This window comes from Arvicanthis niloticus, chromosome 4, assembly GCF_011762505.2.
Source record: "Arvicanthis niloticus isolate mArvNil1 chromosome 4, mArvNil1.pat.X, whole genome shotgun sequence".
NCBI lineage: Eukaryota > Metazoa > Chordata > Mammalia > Rodentia > Muridae > Arvicanthis > Arvicanthis niloticus.
In genome coordinates, this window is record NC_047661.1 from 67643801 (window position 1) to 67661764 (window position 17964).

General features: G+C 46.7%; 1 protein-coding gene and 1 long non-coding RNA gene across 12 annotated transcripts in view; one reads left to right on the forward strand and one right to left on the reverse strand.

Moving 5' to 3' along the window:
• Mef2d (myocyte enhancer factor 2D) overlaps nt 1-4212 on the forward strand; it is a 29284-nt gene extending 25072 nt beyond the window's left edge. For 9 of the 11 annotated variants that reach the window (XM_034500388.2, XM_034500394.2, XM_076932672.1 and 6 more), the window contains 2 exons: nt 99-405; nt 681-4212. In XM_034500388.2, the coding sequence (XP_034356279.1) occupies nt 99-405; nt 681-692 (319 nt within the window). In that variant the 3' untranslated portion in view covers nt 693-4212. Of the gene's footprint in view, nt 1-98 lie in introns of all 11 variants that reach the window. The other 2 variants (XR_004606623.2, XM_076932673.1) reach the window with 2 other exon arrangements.
• Nucleotides 3768-9666, reverse strand: LOC143442026 (uncharacterized). The gene is made up of 2 exons (XR_013109904.1): nt 8971-9666; nt 3768-4376 (listed from the first exon to the last, which is right to left on the reverse strand). It is a non-coding gene; the product is annotated as an uncharacterized LOC143442026 (long non-coding RNA).
• Between the last annotated feature and the right edge of the window lie 8298 nt (nt 9667-17964).

Consider the following 17964-nt stretch of genomic DNA (forward strand, 5'->3'; position numbering starts at 1 on the left):
TCTCTCCTGACTCTCCACTCTCATTCTGTTGTGTTTACCCTGTCTGGTGACTTCTTCCCACTATTTCTGTTACTGTCTCTTGTGTACCTGAACTCCAGCCCTGGCAGCCCCTTGCCCCATGTGGGTGCTGCTCTCACTGTCACTACCCATCCCCACATCAGCATCAAGTCAGAACCAGTGTCCCCAAGTCGTGAACGCAGCCCTGCACCTCCTCCACCAGCTGTGTTCCCAGCTGCCCGCCCTGAGCCTGGCGAAGGTCTCAGCAGCCCAGCTGGAGGATCCTATGAGACCGGGGACCGGGATGATGGACGGGGGGACTTTGGGCCCACACTAGGCCTGCTGCGCCCAGCCCCAGAGCCTGAGGCTGAGGGCTCAGCTGTGAAGAGGATGCGGCTGGATACTTGGGTACTGTAACATTGCCCTTCTGTCTGCCGGTGTCTGCGTCACCCAGGGATGCCCCACATGCACTCAGCCTGTTTTCTTTCCCACCTGAGGCCTTGTGGCCAGGCATTTCTTTTGGGTCAGTACTCACAGCCCTCGACCCCTTCTTGCAGCATTGTTCCCTGCTCAGTGACCTCCAGCTAGCCTCACCCTAGAGTGTCACCCTTGGGAGTGGGTTGGGTGCATCCTATAGGCCACGTTGCCCCTCACACCACCTTCTCCATCTCCTTTCTTCACAGACATTAAAGTGATGGTTCCCACTCCCTCCTCTCAGCCTCCCTGATGAAGAGTTGACAATCTCACCGCCCACCCCTCCCTGTCCTGGGCTCCTCCCGCTCGACCCCAGTTCCTTTCTTCTGCTCCATGTCCTGTTGATGGTTACATTTGTGTATAATTATATTATTATTATTATTATTGTTATTATTATTATTATATTTTTAAATTCGAATTCTCGCTTTAGAGAGAGGGATGCTCTTGCCCCTTTCTTGCCCCCACCATTTTCACTGATGGGGGACTCTCTTTATCGCGGGAAAGGGGGGACACTTTGCACGTTGTACACATATGCTGCAGGAAGGGGGGGAGGCAGTAGGCCTTGGAGAAGGACAGGTGCCGAGCCCTGCATGTGGAGCCCTCCCATCCCATTCCCAGATAGAACCAAAAACTACCCAACAACAAAACCCAGACAGTGGACTGAAACCCAAAGCTGGCTTGATGATGGGCTGGTGTCTCAGGGGATAGGAGGAGGCAGAGTCTCTGCTTCTGGGCTGTTCACGGCTAATACCCATCCTGGTCCCTCCAGCTTCCTGCACACATACCACACTTGCTGACCCTGTGTGCTGCACCCCGAGATCTGGGTGATAGAAAGGCTGGCTGCCTAGGAATCTGAGGCCAGGGCAGGAGCTTGAGGTAGGAATTTCTAGAGGTAACATGGAGAGAGAGAGACGGCTGTAGAAAGAGGGCTGACGAGGACAGAAGGACTGGGTGTGGTGAATCGGGACCCTACCCCCAGCTTTTCCTTTAAGATGTACAGTGCAATAGCTCCCCATCCTTTAGCCTGCCCCAACCCTAAAGAAAGCTGGCCTTTACTGGGAGACTTGGGAGAAGACCTTCAGTGAAGTGGCTCCAGGGTGGGCCAGAGGTGTCCTTTGGTTCCCAGGGGCATTGAGGGCAGGAGGCCTGTCAGGGGCAGGGTGGGGAGGGCACCTCTCTGCTTTGTGCACCTGTGTCCAGAAGAGTACACACTGGGCACATGGCATGGTCTATGGAGCTAGAGGTTCCTATAGATGAGGCCCCTGGCCCTTCCCCTGCCCTCCAAGCTCCTGCCCCTGACCCACCTCCCAGCTCTTTGCGTGCTCCTTGTCTCGCTACCTCCTGTCCCTCCACCTCCAGGCCACATCCCAAACCTGCCCTCTTGCTACTGTAATTGTAAATAGAGACCTTTCAAATGTTAGTGGTGTAACAGTCCAGGAAACTGTTGTGTTTGTTGTTGTTGTATTGATATGAAATGAGATTCTATTTTTGTCAAAGTATATTGTAATAATAATGACTCAAATGGCCCGTACTGTACAGATGAGATTCTTCTGCTGTGTTCTTGCCTTCCTCTCCCAGACTCATGCTTTGTTGCCTCCTCAGTGGGGCTGCAGCAAACACCAGGGGCAGCAGAAGCATTGGGTCCTTGGACCTCTTGCTGGATCTGAGGTCAAACTGGAGGGACTAGTCTGCCCCCTCCCCAGCCTGCGCTTTCACCACCCCTGCCCTTCTTCTGCTTCCCCACCCAGGAGAAGGGCATGGGAGACAGCACACACTCCCTTGGGGCTTCCTCCCAGCTGGAGGGGAGAGTTAGACAAGGCTCAGTGTTGTAGTAAGACGGTCTTTGCCCACCTGTGACCCAGCCTTTTCTAGTATTTTGACACTTGATGCAGGGAAGGAGCCAGAAGCAGAAGGGTGTGAGCATGCTCATGGGGGCGTATCTGGGTTCACCCTGTATTTATGTGTTTGTGTGCAGCTGTGCGGATGTACCTTTGAGTGACTCAAGCTCCAAAGACCTCTGTGTCTGTGAGCTGGGTGTGTTTACAAGGGATAGGCAGCTTCCAACTCTGTGGCTTCACCCCCCTCCCGGGGCTGCTCTCAGTCCCAAAACATTTTACTAAAGTTATGGGGGAGGGGAGCTAGTTGGCCTTCCTGCTTTTCCCCACAGCCTACCTCCACCAGGGCTTCACATTTGGAGCTCTGCCTCCATATGGCTGTCCACTAGCCCCACCCAGTCACAGTTCCATCCCTGGAGTTCTAACTTGTTTATGGAGCCAACTCAAGTTCCTCTTCCTCCTGGGAGCCTTGCCTTTCATAAGGCAGGGACCCCCTTACCCAGACTTTTACTCCAGTAACTGACCGGGCATGGGGTACCACCCACATGCCCCGTCTTCCCTTCCGACCCCTCCTCAGTTCCTAGAGGGAGTTTTGAGACTTGCTTACGGCCTTGAAAGAAGCTCCTGTGCTCCCCCTGAAGTAGCTGGCACATTGCAAGCCCTCGGTAAATGCTGAATGGGTGGATGACAGGTGCTCAAAAAATGTGGAATCATGGCCTCATCTCAGGCCCATCCTTCTAGGCTGAGCTTGGCCACCTTACACACAGCTGGGGGGAGCCCCTGTAGTTCAGTGTGCTACTCAACAGTTTGCCATCTGCTTCCCAAAAGCAAACCTGGCTTGTGATTGCCATGTATGGATATGTGCATGCACTCTGTGTATGTGTGTGTGTGAGGATGTGTGTGTATGAGCTTGTGTGTGTGTGTGTGTGTATGTGTGTGTGTGTCTGTCTGTCTGTCTGTCTGTCTGTCTGCACACATGAGTTTCTGTGTCTTTGGCCCTGACAGTAGGGGCAGTCTGTAAGTGAATGTGTGACATTTCTGCAGTTCAGTATCTCCAGGTTTCTCCTGGGGCTATGCAGGGGCTTCTGGCTGGCCAGGTGAATGGATCCCTGGGAACTCAGACCTCAGATGGGGACTTATTTTCTTCCTCTCACAAGCCAAATTTGCCTCCTATTCACTCCCTCTACAAAACTGGGTATTTGCCAAAGTAGCCTCTGGCGTCATCCAGTGCCCTTCCCACCCAGGTTCCCCTCTGCTTTCAGGGATAGTGGGACTGAGGGCTACCCCCACATGCCTCAGTGGAACACACTTCCTCCATCCCCAGCAGTGTATCCAACCGTCCCTCCCTAACTCCAACAGGAAGGAAGAAAGAAATGCACCTTCTCTTGCTCATTATTTATTTGTTTGGAGAGACAAATGATGAGAAAGTATCTTAAAAATCTGTCTATTTTTACCCAACTCTCTGGAACCCCCTGTGGGGGAATGTAGCCTCTCTTATAGGCTGGGAGCTCCTTGTTCTACCCGTCTGCCTCTACGTAAGCAGAAGGGATGGGACATAATGGGGAAGGAGGGCTGAGATTCCCAAGGAAAATCTGAATTCTCCACCCCATTCATGTCCCAGAAAGAGGGAAGAAGGGAGGGATGGGGCCAGCCAAGAGCTGACCCATCCCCAAACTTGACAATCACCCACACTCCTGGCTCCTGGGTCTTGGGTGAGTCCAAGTGTGTGGCTGTTGATTTGTTTTCATTATTTCTTTCCGTGCTGTACGGTGATGCTTTCTAGTATTCTGCACATTAAGAAAAGTCCTCGAGATTCTTACGAGTTTGGTTTGGAAACTCTTTCACTATATTTGTTGTAAAGAGGTTTACTATTAAAAGAAAAAAAGAACATGTTTCTGATACCTCAGTTTGGGTTTTGATTTCTTTGGTGCGGCGAGTAAGGGGAGGAAGACCTGGTGTGCCTGGCGAATGGGTGAGGATCTGGAGGGCAGGCTGTGGTGCCAGGTCTGTCAGGCACATCCCAGGCAGAATCATGGGCAGTTGCTCCAGATAGAAGCCTTGAAAGGGATCCTGCAACATGGGAAGGACAAATGTTCCTAGCGTCAGGTCTAGCCCTCCCACTGCAGACAGCCATTCTTAGCAGACTTCCCTTGGCACAGTTAAACAGAGCCCACCTTCACAGACCAGCAGTGTCCCGCCAACACAGTGACATGCTCCTTCTACATCAGCTTCTACTTCTGCTGTTGGAGAGTTTGGCACCTCTGGAAGCCTTGATACACTGCCCTGTACCTGGTCTATGTCATGTGCTGAAGCAGCAAACAAGTGAGGGGTCTTTGCTCAGTGGCTCAGACTGCCCTATAAATGCTTGTGGTGACGTGGTCTCCTGATAGAGGTGTTGGGAGAGGAGAGGAGTCAAGTCAGGCAAGGCACAGAATGTCTCCAGCCTCAGATTTCCATATTGCAAAATATGTTGGCCCTGCCTTTCTCACAAGGTCACTGGATTTCACCTCACTTCTCCCTCAACAGTGGCAAAGAGATGATGTCCTGATCAAGAAAGGGTTAATAGGATATTGTTCTCTAGGCAGGGGCTGTAGCTCATTTGATAAGAGTGCTTGCCTAGTTCAATACCACAAAAAAGCAGGCATGGTAGTACACACTAGATGTTCTAGGTATAGGCAGGAGGATCAGAAGTTCACAGTCATCCTCAGCTACGTAGGGACCCTGTCTAAAAGAAAAAGGTACTACTGTCTTTCCACAATGGCTTCCCACTATCTCTGCCTGTTCCCACACGTGGATAACCAATAGAAAAAGGCAAGTAATGGCATGTGCTTTCAAATGGGAAGGATGGCTTCTGTTCCTCTTGTTATCTTCCCTGATGCTATGCTATACACCAGCCCTGTGGAAAGCCCACATGCCAAGGACCAGTGGCCTCCTGCCAGCTGCCATTCGAATGAGGTCATCTTCATCAGTATAATCCCCTAACTTCTCCAGACATTGCTCCAGGGGAGAGCGTACAAGCAAGATGTACTACCCAGCTCAGCCATGCTCATGGAAAGGACTCTTCTCTAAGGTGATCTCAGAACCCAAATTCTTAGCAAACATTTCTGCTCAGTGCATCTCCCATCTGCCTCAGTCTGTCTTGCCTCCTCTTCTTCCTTCCAATAGGAAGAAGACCCCTCTGGGTTCTGGGATAAGCCTTACTGTTACTCACAAAAACTTGTGTTCCTTGTCTCTTCTGGTGTTTCCCCAACCCCTGTGTAGTTCAGTGGGGTCGTGGGGTTGGTTTTGGCTGACGGACTAATGAGCTGTAATGTGTATCCCTTCTAAAATACAGGTAGTCCTGCCTGTCCAAGTGCTGGTTCCCCTGTCTTGAGCATTGTGGAAGAGCATTGTGTGAAGTGCCATGGATCAAATAGCCTGGGTTGGGGGTCTGATGCCCTCTTCTGGCCTCTGCAAGCACTGCATGCAAGTGGTATGCTAACATATCTGCAGGCAAAACACCCCCCATACATATTTATTTAAAGAAGTCTGGATTGCCAAACCACCTCAGGGTGGTGTTAGCACCAGGGGAACTTTATGTGAATAGAAATGAGACCTGCACTATTACTATACTGTGCTGGCCAGTGTGGTACATCACCCACTCAGTCGTGAGGCCCTGACTGATACAGAGGTCTGTGGATTCTGCATAGTCCAGAGTGTGGTCTAGTTCTGACACTTGCTGGATGTTCCTATACAACATGAATAGCTGCCTAGTTCCTTTAATTTACACCTGCCCTTCTCAGGCTATCCCTAATCTTTGGCTCTGTTGATAGTCTGACCTCTTCATGGTACTCCATAGCTCAACACATAAAGTGCAAAGGCCTTGCTGGTTCTCAAGGCCTTCAACAGGCCAATACAAGCCCCCTTCCAGGCTCAGTCCATGCTGTTCCTTGGACTCCAGGTGTACAACAGAACAGAAAGGAATCAGTTGGTTCCTACTGTTAGTAGGAACAGGAGACAAAAGAACCAGTAGAAACTGGGCACATCCACTCCAAACTATTGGTCTGTAAAGTATCTTAGAGGAAGAGTTTGAGCTGAACATTTGAAGGAGTATAGGAATTTCCTGAGCATATGGGGCCTTACAGAAATCAAACGCTGGTGAAAGCCAACAAAAATAGCATGTAGAACTGAAGGGTAGGCAGAAGCCATGTGAAGGGCTTTCCTTAGCAAGTGAGGCTTTATTCTCCACATTCTAGGTCTTCAAAAGAATTTAAGCAAAGAAATGACTCAGGTAAGCCAGGAGCTGGAGTGACAGACAGGAGAATGGGGAGTTCAGGGCAGCCTGGGTTTCACAGTAGGACCTGTGTCAGAATGACCACAGAAAGTTATTTCTTTGAAGTAGGGCAGAGATGCATGCTTGCAGCCCCAGCACGGACAAGTCAAGGCAGGAAGATCAGGAGTTCAAGGACATCTGGATTACAGAGTGAACTGCAAGGCAGGCTGGCTTACATAAGACACTACTTCAGAAAACTGAAATAGAAGAATACTTGTTAGCAAAAACTGACAGCAATGCATTTTGGAAGGAATACTGAATCAGACCAGAGGCTGGCCTAGTCAGGAGTCTCTTTCTCTCCCTCCCTCCTTCTCTCCATCTTTCTCTCTTTCTCATCAGGAGTCTACCACAGGGTTTCATCTCTTTTCCTTCCTTCCTTCCTTCCTTCCTTCCTTCTTCCTTCCTTCCTTCCTTCCTTCCTTCCTTCCTTCCTTCCTTCCTTCCTTAAGGCTGTTTGACACAGGTTATCTCTGCCCTCCTGGAACTCACTATATCAGACTGGCTCTGAATTTACAGAGATCTGCCTGCCTCTACTGGTATCAAAAGCATGTACCACCACAACTGGCTCACATGGCTTCTTAAACTTTTCTTCTCACAAACCTCTTTAGCTGAATTCATGTTCTGTGCATCCAGAACATGAAATGTACCAATCAAACATTTGCTGAAAATGACAAGTTTGTATTTGTGTATGGATGTGGGTGTAGGTACATGAAGGCCAGAGCTGGTGGGTGTCCTCTGTCACTCTCTACCGAATCAGGAGTTTGTCATTTTAGTCATACTAGCTGGCCACAAGTCCCAATGATCCTCCTGTCTCTGTCTCCCCAATATGGGATTATAGGCACCCACAGATGTATGCAGCTTTGCTGCAGGGGACCTGAAGGCATACTTGTACCATCTCCATAGCCCCCCAAATTTATTTTAAATAAAATTCTTTAACTTACATAAACTATCTACCTATATTTATAATCTTAACAGTTTTTAAAGATTAAAGCATCCAGCCCAGCTAAGACTATATGAGACCATGTCTCAAAAAAAATTAAGGCAAACTTTCATACTAATGAGACAGAATCTTGGCTGAAGGCTGGGTATAGTGATACATGCCTTTAATTCTAGTACTTGGGAAGCAGAGTCAGACAAAGCTCTCTTGAGTTCCAGGACATCCAAGGCTACACAGTGAAATCCTGTCTTAAAAACCAAAAAGCATAATCAATCAATTTTGGCTGGATATTTGACATTCTCCATGTAGAACCTCTTCAGTATTTTTCAAAACTAATATTTGGATTGAATACTTGTCAACACTGAGTATGTTGCTTCACATATAGTACAAAATGGCAAGTGTAGCCTGGTTGGTTTTGTCAACACAACCTAGAATCACCTGGAAAGAGACAACCTCAACTGAAGCACTACCTCGAGGGGCTGCAGAGATGGCTCAGGGATGGCACAGGGATCTTGCCCAGCAAGCAAGAAGTCATGGGCTCAAACTTCACTCAGCACCTAATACTTCAGAGGTGGTGCCACATACCTGAAAACCTAGCTCAAGGTCATCCTCTGCTATGTGGTGAGTTCAGGCTAACGTGAAATACATGCATTCTGTTCAAAAACTAAACCAAACATTCTAACATGATCCCAAGGATCTTAAAAAATACTGATTGGACAGGCTAGGGAATGACATGATCTGGCACAGTGCCTACACAAGACAAATGAGACACAGTGCATATTTTGATTTTACTTGTGTGCTGTGTGCATGGGTGTTCACAAAGGCCAAAGCAGGACATCAAGTTTATTGGAACTAACGTTACAGGCAGTTGTGAGATGTTGATATGGGTGCTGGAAACGATTTAGGTCAGCAAACATTTTTTTGTTGTTTATGTGCATTGATGTTTTGCTTACATGTATGTCTGTGTAAGGACAGTTGTGAGCTGCTGTGTGGGTGCTAAGAATTGAACCCAGGTCTTCTGGAGGAGCAGTCAGTGCTCTTAACGACTGAGCCCCAGCAAACATTCTTAATGCTCCAACACCCCTTCTGTCTGCCTCAGGACACACGTGTGTACACACACGCGATTTTTTTTTAAATAAAAAATAATCTCAAGTTGCAACTTTTTGCAGCGTCTCAAAGACGCTGAAAGACAAGGTCCTTGAGTACTGCCATATAAAATAGAACTAGGGTGTGGGTCTCTTGGACTCCAAGTTCTTAGGAGCAATCAGTGTTGTCTAATGGTGCATGCCACGAGGCCAGTGATTATTACGTTCTGACTCATCCTTAAGTCCCATGGGCTATCTTTTCCAGCCTTGTGATTGTGTGGGAACTTGTTCAAGGAACAGCAGATGTGGAAGGGACACAGGCAATCCTACCTCAGGCTCCGGACTTGAATGTTTGCAGCCTGAAGTCACTCACTACCTGGACGAAGAGCAAATTCATTCTCCTGCCCTATTTCAGGGTCTTGAGTATCAAAAGGAAGAGGTAGCCTTATAGCATAGTTTACAGTCCCTCTCCCCCACCGTGTTCTTTCCACCCAGCCTAGCGCAGTTCCTTGGTAGGTTTGCAGCAGGTCAGTTCCGGCCTCTCCGGTGAGTCAGATTTACCCCTTAGCCCCATATTAGCTCAGCTCCACCTCTCGGTGTCTGTCCAGCCTTGGGAAGCGTCTCCACCCTCACAGGATAGCCGCCCAGGACTGCTCCTATTTAGGACATGCGTTACTACGTGCCCAAAGCATGCTGGGTGCCCCTGGGGAGGGGGAAGACCCGCAAAGCGCCGGGTCACGCGCCCCCACGTGACCCGCGATGTGTTCCGGAGAGCGATGAACTGCTTCCGGGTTTCAAAGCAACCGTCTATTCTAAGGCGAAAAGGGGCGGGTGTAGAAGGTAGGCCGCAGAGTCGCCTAACATCCATTTCCGCACGTTTTGCCCCCAGAGGTGTCACTGAGCGCTTGACTGCTTCTCCGGGGCTTCACGGGTGGCAGGACACGCTCCCGAGCTCCTCGCAAAGTATCACCGCTCGTGGAACAAAGGCCTTCAAGCCACGCCCGGCGACGCCTGCTGGTCATTGGGAAGTAGGTAACTAGGCTCACTCCATTGGCCCTTCCGGTGAGTGATGGAAGCACAGGCCAACCGCTGTCTGCACAAGACGCGTGCGTACTTCTCAAAAGGTTTTACCCTGGGGTAACTACGAGTGAAGCAACTGCTTTCGGCCGCCTCTCTCTGGCTTCGAGAAGCTGCGCATGCGTAAACTACCATCGTCAACTTCTTGCACAAATTGAGAATTAGCACCCTCTGCCCTCTCGGCAGTTTTACTGAGATTGACAGCATTAAGATCTGTCATTGCCTGGGCGTTCCAGAAGGAGAATCCAACAGGCGAATGCAACGATTTGTCATTGTCAAAACTGTTAACTACAAAGTTCACATCGAAAAACCGCGTGATTGAATTATAAATAAAAAAAGGAAAAAATCGCGGGGCTGGGGATGTAACTCTTTTGGTAGTCTGCTCTCCTAGCATGCACAGAACTCGGGGGTCGACCTGGTGGTATGTGCTTATAGTGGCGCATGCCTGTAATCCTGGCACTTGGGAGATGAAGTGAGGAGGATTAGGAGTTCAAGGCCAAACGACCTAGTGAGTTCAGGCTGTCCCGAAATATATGAGACTCTTGTCTTAAACCAAACAAAACAAAGCCGCAAACAATTTTGTTTGGGGAAGTATTCACAGATGCTCCGCTTTAACGGGCCACAGGTTGGACGCGCCTGGCTGTATTTTCCCGTCTTCTAGCTATAGCTTGAGAGCTATTGGCCTGAATCTGTGCAGACATCTTGCTACAGTAGTAAGAATATTTATTTTTACAGTATTAAGATATTTTACAGTAGTAAGAAGAATTTTAGAGAGAATATTTCACAGCTTGTCTTATATTCTTTCTTTCAAGAGGTCCTCACATAACCCCTCTAGTGGGATGGAGGTATAGCTTAGTTTAGTGACAGAGCACTTGCCTAGCAGGAGTTTCGTTCTCAGATTACAATGGCCACCAAATCCCATAGATTGGTCACAAATTGAGGATTAGGATGTTGGAGTCCCCACAAAACACTGTCAAGGTGGAGCAGCTGAGAAGCCCTATCTCCCCATCCAGGGGTCTATATTAGGGACTACCCCCTGGCTCACAGTGACCTTGTGCCAAGTTGGATGGTTACTCTTTTTTTTTTTTTTTTTTTTTTTTAAGATTTATTTTATTTATATAAGTATGTTGTAGTCATCTTCAGACACACCAGAAGAAGAACTCAGACCCCATTACAGGGGTTGTGAGCCACTATGTGGTTGCTGGGGATTGAACCCAGGTCCTCTGGACCAGCAGTCAGTGCATTTAACCACTGAGCCATCTTTCCAGCCTGGGATGGTTACTCTTTTTTGTTTGTTTGTTTGTTTTGCTTTTTGTTTTCCGAGACAGGGTTTCTCTGTATAATCCTGGCTATCCTGGAACTCATTCTGTGGACCAGGCTGGCCTTGAACTCAGAAATCCGCCTGCCTCTGCCTCCCAAGTGCTGGGACTAAAGGCGTGCGCAACCACTACCCAGCTGGGGTGGTTACTCTTAAAGGAAGAACATAGGCACAGTTAAAGTCAAAACACTGGAAAAATGATGTGCCTATGATCTAAGAGACTTCACAGGTTGTAACTGGGGGGAAGCGGGGTTGGAGTGGTCAAGCTCAGTAAGCAGGGAAACCCCCAGAGCCCTGCTGAAAACATCTGAAATTAGCTCTTGAAGTTCAGATATAACAAAATAGCAGAAGCATTGGTGGAGCAGAGGAATGATAAGATGGGATGTGTTGATAGTTACCTGGAGAGAGCCAGAGGGTGGAGTGGAATGGAGACAAGCATAGCGGAGTGCATGCTGTTGGCAATGGCCTGTTTACTGGTTAAATGCTGGGACTCTGGCATCCATTTTATATGTATGAAGTATAATTTAAATGGTGGGCCTAGTGACAAAAATACTTGGGAAACTAAGGATTGTGAATTCAAGGCTGGCCTGGACTACCAAGTGAGTCCAAGGCCAGTCTACTATGTTTGCTTTATAAACTTGTAATAAAGCATTCTAACCAAGAGCAGCTTGAGAAGGAATGGGTTTATTTCAGCTTAGAAGTTAACATCCATCACCAGAAGCTGCTGGGACAGGAGCTAAAGGCATGTACCTGGATGAAGGAACGGAAGTGAAAACCTTGGAGAAACACTGCTCACGGGCTTGATTGCTGGCTCATTTGCAGCTATTATCTTTATGCTGTTTTAAAGATTTACTTAGGGATTGGAGAATCGGCTCAACAGTTAAGAGCACTTGTTCTTTTGGGAGTCCTGGGTTCAGTTCCTAGCACCCACATGGTAACTCACAATCATTCCAACTTCAGTTCCAGAAGACCTGACAATTTTTTGAGCTTCATGGACAGCAGGCACAGAGGTAATACACAGACATACAATGCAGGCAGAACACTCAAACACACAAAATAGATGCATCTAAAAAATAAGAGATTTATTAAGTGTATGTATACCACACATGCGCAGGTGCCCAATGGAGGCCAGAAGCCTGTGTGGGACGCCCTGGAACTGTAGTTACAGGCAGTTGTGAGCTACCTGATGTGCGTGCTACGGTTCTCTCCCAGAGACCCTCTAAAACAGCAGCAGGTGCTTTTAACTACTGAGTCATGTCTCCAGCCGTAGCTACTTCTTTCTTTCTTTTTTATTTACCTTATCTAGTTAATATGTTTATTGTGGTGCTGGGAATAGAACTCAGCCTTATCCATGCTAGACAAACATTCTACTATTTAGCTACATCCCCAGGCCCCAACTATCCCACAGGCCAGTCTGATGGAGGCAATTCTTCAATTGAGGATCCCTCGTTGTGTGAGTTGACAACAAAGATTAGCTCTCACAGCCAGTCTGAGAGTTTATCAAGACCTTATCTCAAAATAAAGTCTCACAATGAGTTAGACAAGGTAGCACATAGTCTCAGCAGAAAGTGAGTTCTAAGGCCAACCAGGGCTACATAGCAAGTCTTTGTTTAGGAAGAAGAGAGCTGGAGAGATGTCTTAAATGTTAAAAGTACTGGCTGATCTTCTGGAGTATCAGGTTCAATCCCCAGCACCCACATGGTAGTTCATAGGCATCTGTAACTCCAGTCCCAGAGGTTTTAACACCTTCTTCTGGCCTCTGAGTACACATTGCATACACATGGTGCATAGATATACATGCAAGACAAACCACACATGTAAAATTAGAGAGAGAGAGAGAAGAGAGAGAGAGAGAGAGAGAGAGAGAGAGAGAGAGAGAATGGAAGGATAGTAGAATGCTCAATATTTTAAAGTGAACAAATAGGAGCTAGAGAAAAACTTAAATAAATAAATGATAAAACAAATAGCGTAAAATGTTCAGTGTAAAATCAGGTGCTGATCCCATGTACTGCCCTCTCCATCCTTGAAAACTTGCATTATGTGATGCTTATAAAAGCTCTCAGAACTCTGTTGGTGTGTCCAAGTGATAGAGAGCTTGTCAGGCATGCTGGATGTTCTGGGATTCCTGCCCAGGTAGAGGGAGGAAAGGAGGCAGGGCAGCAGCATGGGGCTTCTTAGAGCAGAACGGGCCCTGCATGTGCTGCACTTGGTTCATATAGCACTTCTAACACTGGCAGGAGGGCCTCACACACACAAACCGTTTTTAGTAGATTTATTCAGCTTTATGCGTTTGGATTTTTTTTTCTGAATATGTGTATATGTTCCATATGTGTGCCTGGTACCCATGGAGGTCAAAAGAGGGTGTTGGATCCCCTAGAACTGGAGTTGGGATGGTTGTGTGTTGTCTTCTGCTACTTTGCAGATTCTTTTTCCATCTTCTCCACTTTTTTCCACCCTTTCAACCTTCTAACACTAGATAGAAAGGGGGGCAGAAAGGAAAGGGGGAGATGTTATTGTTACACTACTTCCTGCTGATTATGGGGGGCATTGAGTTCCTTGGGGCAAGTTTAATCTTCGCTGTCAGGATATCTAATCTCTTATTTTTTCTTTGTACATGACTACTTAACAAACCATGACCAACAACAACCAACCAACAACCCACCTATTGGCCCCAGATTTCCAAATGACACACAATTGCAGAAACTTCTACAGCTGCCAAAAGTATTCCCCTATAGAGTAAGAGGCAAATCATAGTCACCTGCTGTGCTCAGTCAGAAGCAACCCCATATCTCCAAACCTGGGATCAAAACAAAAACACAATCCCATAATATTTCTGTGTTTTCAAAGGAACCACAACTCAAAAATTGTTATTACAGTTGTGAACTACTAGGTGGATGCTGGGGTTGTAACCCAGGTCTTCTCAAGAACAGGAAGCACTCTAAACTGAACCATCTCTTCAGCCCATACACAGATCTTTAAAAAGGCAAAAGAGGGGGCTTGGACTGTCAGCAGATGGGGGTGCAGGCAGGCAGTAACATAGGCCATAGCCTTCTCAGGATGTGTGCTTGGGGTAGGGCACCACAAGACCACCCTGTTCACAAGTGTCAGGGAGTCGGGCTGAAATGCATCACTGAGGGTCTCCTGAAAGCAGTCTTTGAGAATCAGTGGCTCATGCCATCCACCCTCTTTCTGCCCCCCTTCCAGTTTAGTGAAATGCTAAAATATAGAAAGGACGGCATTGATCTCTGAGGATTGATTGGGACAATATTAATGAAGTTGGCAATAGACCCATTTCCCTTTTAGAGGTGGAAGCTGACCTTGGATGGCATTGAGTTGAAAAGCAGTGACAATGAGGAAAGAAGGAAAGAAGATGTCAAATACAATTTACTTTATTACCATCATTTTGTAGAAGGAAGAAAAGGTAAAAAGCTTTCTAGAACATGCCTACAGGGCATGTGGAACAATGGAGCAGTGGTTTTAGGAAGTAGAAGGGCTTAGTGAGTTCTTTTTTGCTTGCTTTTAAAGACAGGTCTCTTTATGCCTTTATGCAGTGCTGGCTGTCCTGGAACTTACCATTTAGGCCAGGCTGGCCTTCGACTCACAGAAACACTACGAGTTGCCCTGCCCCATATGCTGGGATTAAGTGCATGTGCCACCATGCTCTGCTGTCTCTTGAGACCTTGACTGCAGGGAAGGTGCAATACAAGAGGCTGGTAGTGCGGTGATTACTGATGGACTAGCATTTCTGATCACTGGAAGGCTGAGCTTGGTCCTGAACACTGGTGTTCCTAGAGTAAGCAGTTCTACCGCACTCATTCCCTGGTACCTGTTCCTTTGCCTTCTGTGCCAGAGAGGTAGGTGCCGACTAGGAGCTGTGGTGTGTTTGCCACAGAGTTTTAAGGTAGTCAGAATTTAGTGGGGCATGGTGGTGCACACATTTAATCCCAGCACCCAGCACCAAGGCAGGCAGACTTTGAAGCTAGCTTGGTCTACAGAGTGAGTTCTAGGGCAGCCACAACCACATAGTGAGACCCTGTTTAAAAAAGGAATCTATCTAAATTGGTTTCTGACACTTAAAAATCATATTTCAAGGGCTGGAGAGATGGCCCAGCAGTTAAGAGAGCAGGCTGCTCTTCCGGAGGACGTGAGTTTTGTTCCCCGCACCCACTCCAGATAGCTCAAAACGCCGTAGCCCCACCTCTGACCTCTGCAGCATCTGAACTCATGTACACAAATCCATACACAAACTTACATGCACTTAATTAAAAATAAATAAGATATCTTAAATAATTTGGATTAATTTTTTTAAAATGAAAAATGGGGCTCAGCTGTTAAGAGCACTGACTACTCTTCCAGAGGTCCTGAGTTCAATTCCCAGCAACCACATGGTGGCTCACAACCATCTGTAATGGGATCTGAGGTCCTCTTCTGGTGTGTCTAAGGACAGTGATGGTGTACCTACATACATAAAATAAATAAAATCTTTAAAATAAATTTTTAAAAAATGGAAAATGAGTCTGGTGGTGCACACCTATATAATTCTGGCACGTGAGGCAGAGGCAGATGGATTACTGTGAGTTCTAGGCCAACCAGGGCTGAGACCCTGCCTCAAAACATCCAAACAATCAAGTGAAACACTGAAAAACGGGCAGAACTAGAATGGGTAACTGTCCAGGTTGGTTTCAACAGTCAACTTGATACAAAACTTTGAGTCACCTGGGCAGAGGGAATTAATCTCACTAAAGAGTTGTTCAGATCAGATAGGACTGTGGGCACATTGTGGGACAGATTTTCAATTGTTATTTGAAGGAGGAAGGCTCAATCCACTGTAGCATACATACCTAGTTAGGTAGGCCTGGGCTGTGTAAGAAAGGTACATGGGCCTGGAAACAAGCCAGTAATCAGGGGAGATAGGGTTTGCCTTCCTCTAAAGGAAGCAGAGCCAGGGGTGGTGGCACAAGAATTTAATCCCAGGTCTCAGGAGGCAGAGGCAGACAGATCTCAGAATGTAAGGCCAGCCTGGTTTAGAGAGGGAGTGTCAGGACAGCAGGGCTACTCAAAAGGAAAGAAAAAGAAAGAAAGAAAGAAAGAAAGAAAGAAAGAAAGAAAGAAAGAAAGAAAGAAAGAAAGAAAGAAAGAGGGAGGGAGGGAGGGAAAAAAGAAAAGGAAAGAAGAAAAAGAAAAATGACTGAAAGAAAAAGGAAAGCAGACACAGAAAATGCTGCGCTGGTGGCGCAGGAGAAGCTGCTGTACCGAAGCACTTTTTGCTATAGTGGGTGAGGGCACGAGATTGTCTAGCATGTGTCTTCTCTTGCCTGATACACCCTGGCCCACAGGACAAACTACTCTTTTGGACAGAGGTCTGTTCTTTGGGTGCATTCTCTTCACTCCTTTTCAGGGTAGTATCATCAGCTCCTGATTTTAAAGCAATCCTTAAAGTCTCATGGCTCACAGTGCATTGTGCACAGCCCGAAACTCCCTCTGGAGCTTAACACCTTTGTATCCAGTCACTGTGGGGTTGTATTCAGGCTGTTTCACTGGTTATATTTAACAGGAACATGGGAGTTTTAGCATTGAAGACATCAGTTTATCCTAAATTCTTTATTGTAGTTAATAGTCATACTACTTTCTTAGATGCTCAAATTATGTCTGAGTATCTCTCTTTCCAAATGTGAGTGTGCACAGAAGTGTGTGTGTGTGTAGTAGGCAGGTATTTAAGACTAGGAACAGGAACCATGAGATGGCTCAGCAGGGAAAAGCATCTGCTGTGCAAGCCTGACGACCCCAGCTTCATTCCTGGAACCTATGTAAAGGCGGAGGAGAGCTCAGTCCAGTATCATCCCAGACACACACACACGGATAACACATCTCAGTGCTTAAGAACACTTGCTGCTCTTGCAGAGGACCCAGGACCCACATTAGGCGGCTGACAATCGCCTCTAACTCCAGCTCAGTTGCATGGAGTCTAAGGCCGTCCTCTGGCCTCCTATAGCACTAACCGTATGTAGTGCACACACAGACAAGCAGGCACATGTAACAGTAAGTTTAAAGGAGCAGTAGCAACATTTTTTGTGCATTCCCTTTTCACTTCCTAATGTCATATTTATTTTGTCACAATATGTACTTTGCTACATCTTTTAAAGGAAATATTTTAATTTTATATGTATGAGTGTTTTGTCTGCATGGGTGCTTATACGTCACATGAATATCTTGTGTCCATGGAAGCCAAAGGAGGGTACTGGATTCCCCAGGACTCAAGTTATCAATGTAGGTGCTGGGAATTGAACTCAGGTCCTCTGCAAAAGCAGCCAGTGCTCTTAACCACTGAACCATCTCTCCAGGACGGGACCTCTTTTCTTTGGAAGGCTCTATAAATCTGTTCCTCCCTACCTACCCACTATAGTTCCTTAGCTCATCACTTAGGCTTCACTGTCATTTTGCATGAAAATTACAAAACTTTCTTAATGATTAATAAGATTTTCATTTAAAGCATAGTTTGGTTTTTTTTTTTTTCTACTCAGTTATGTGAATTTTAGTGGGTTTTTTTTTGTTGTTCTTGTTCTTTCTTTTTTGAGATAGGGTCTCTCTATGTAGCCTTGCCATATAAATGAGACTGGCTTTGAACTCAGAGAGTTTGCCTCTGTTTGTGCCTCCTGAGTGTTGAAATTAAAGGTGTGTGTTCAGTTATATTCATTATATTTTAGTTCTATATAGCATTATATATCATATATAATATATGTTAATATTAGTCATGTAAAGATAATAAGTATTAGTTAATAGACACTTCTCTCCTCATCCCAGACAGCTTTCTCTTTAGCAGATGCTTGATCCCTCATGAAACCCTGGACCTCTGACCCTGAGCATAGAGCTTTACTCCTTCAATAGAGTGGAGTGAATTCTGAAAGTTTTTTGTTTTGTTTTTTAATTTA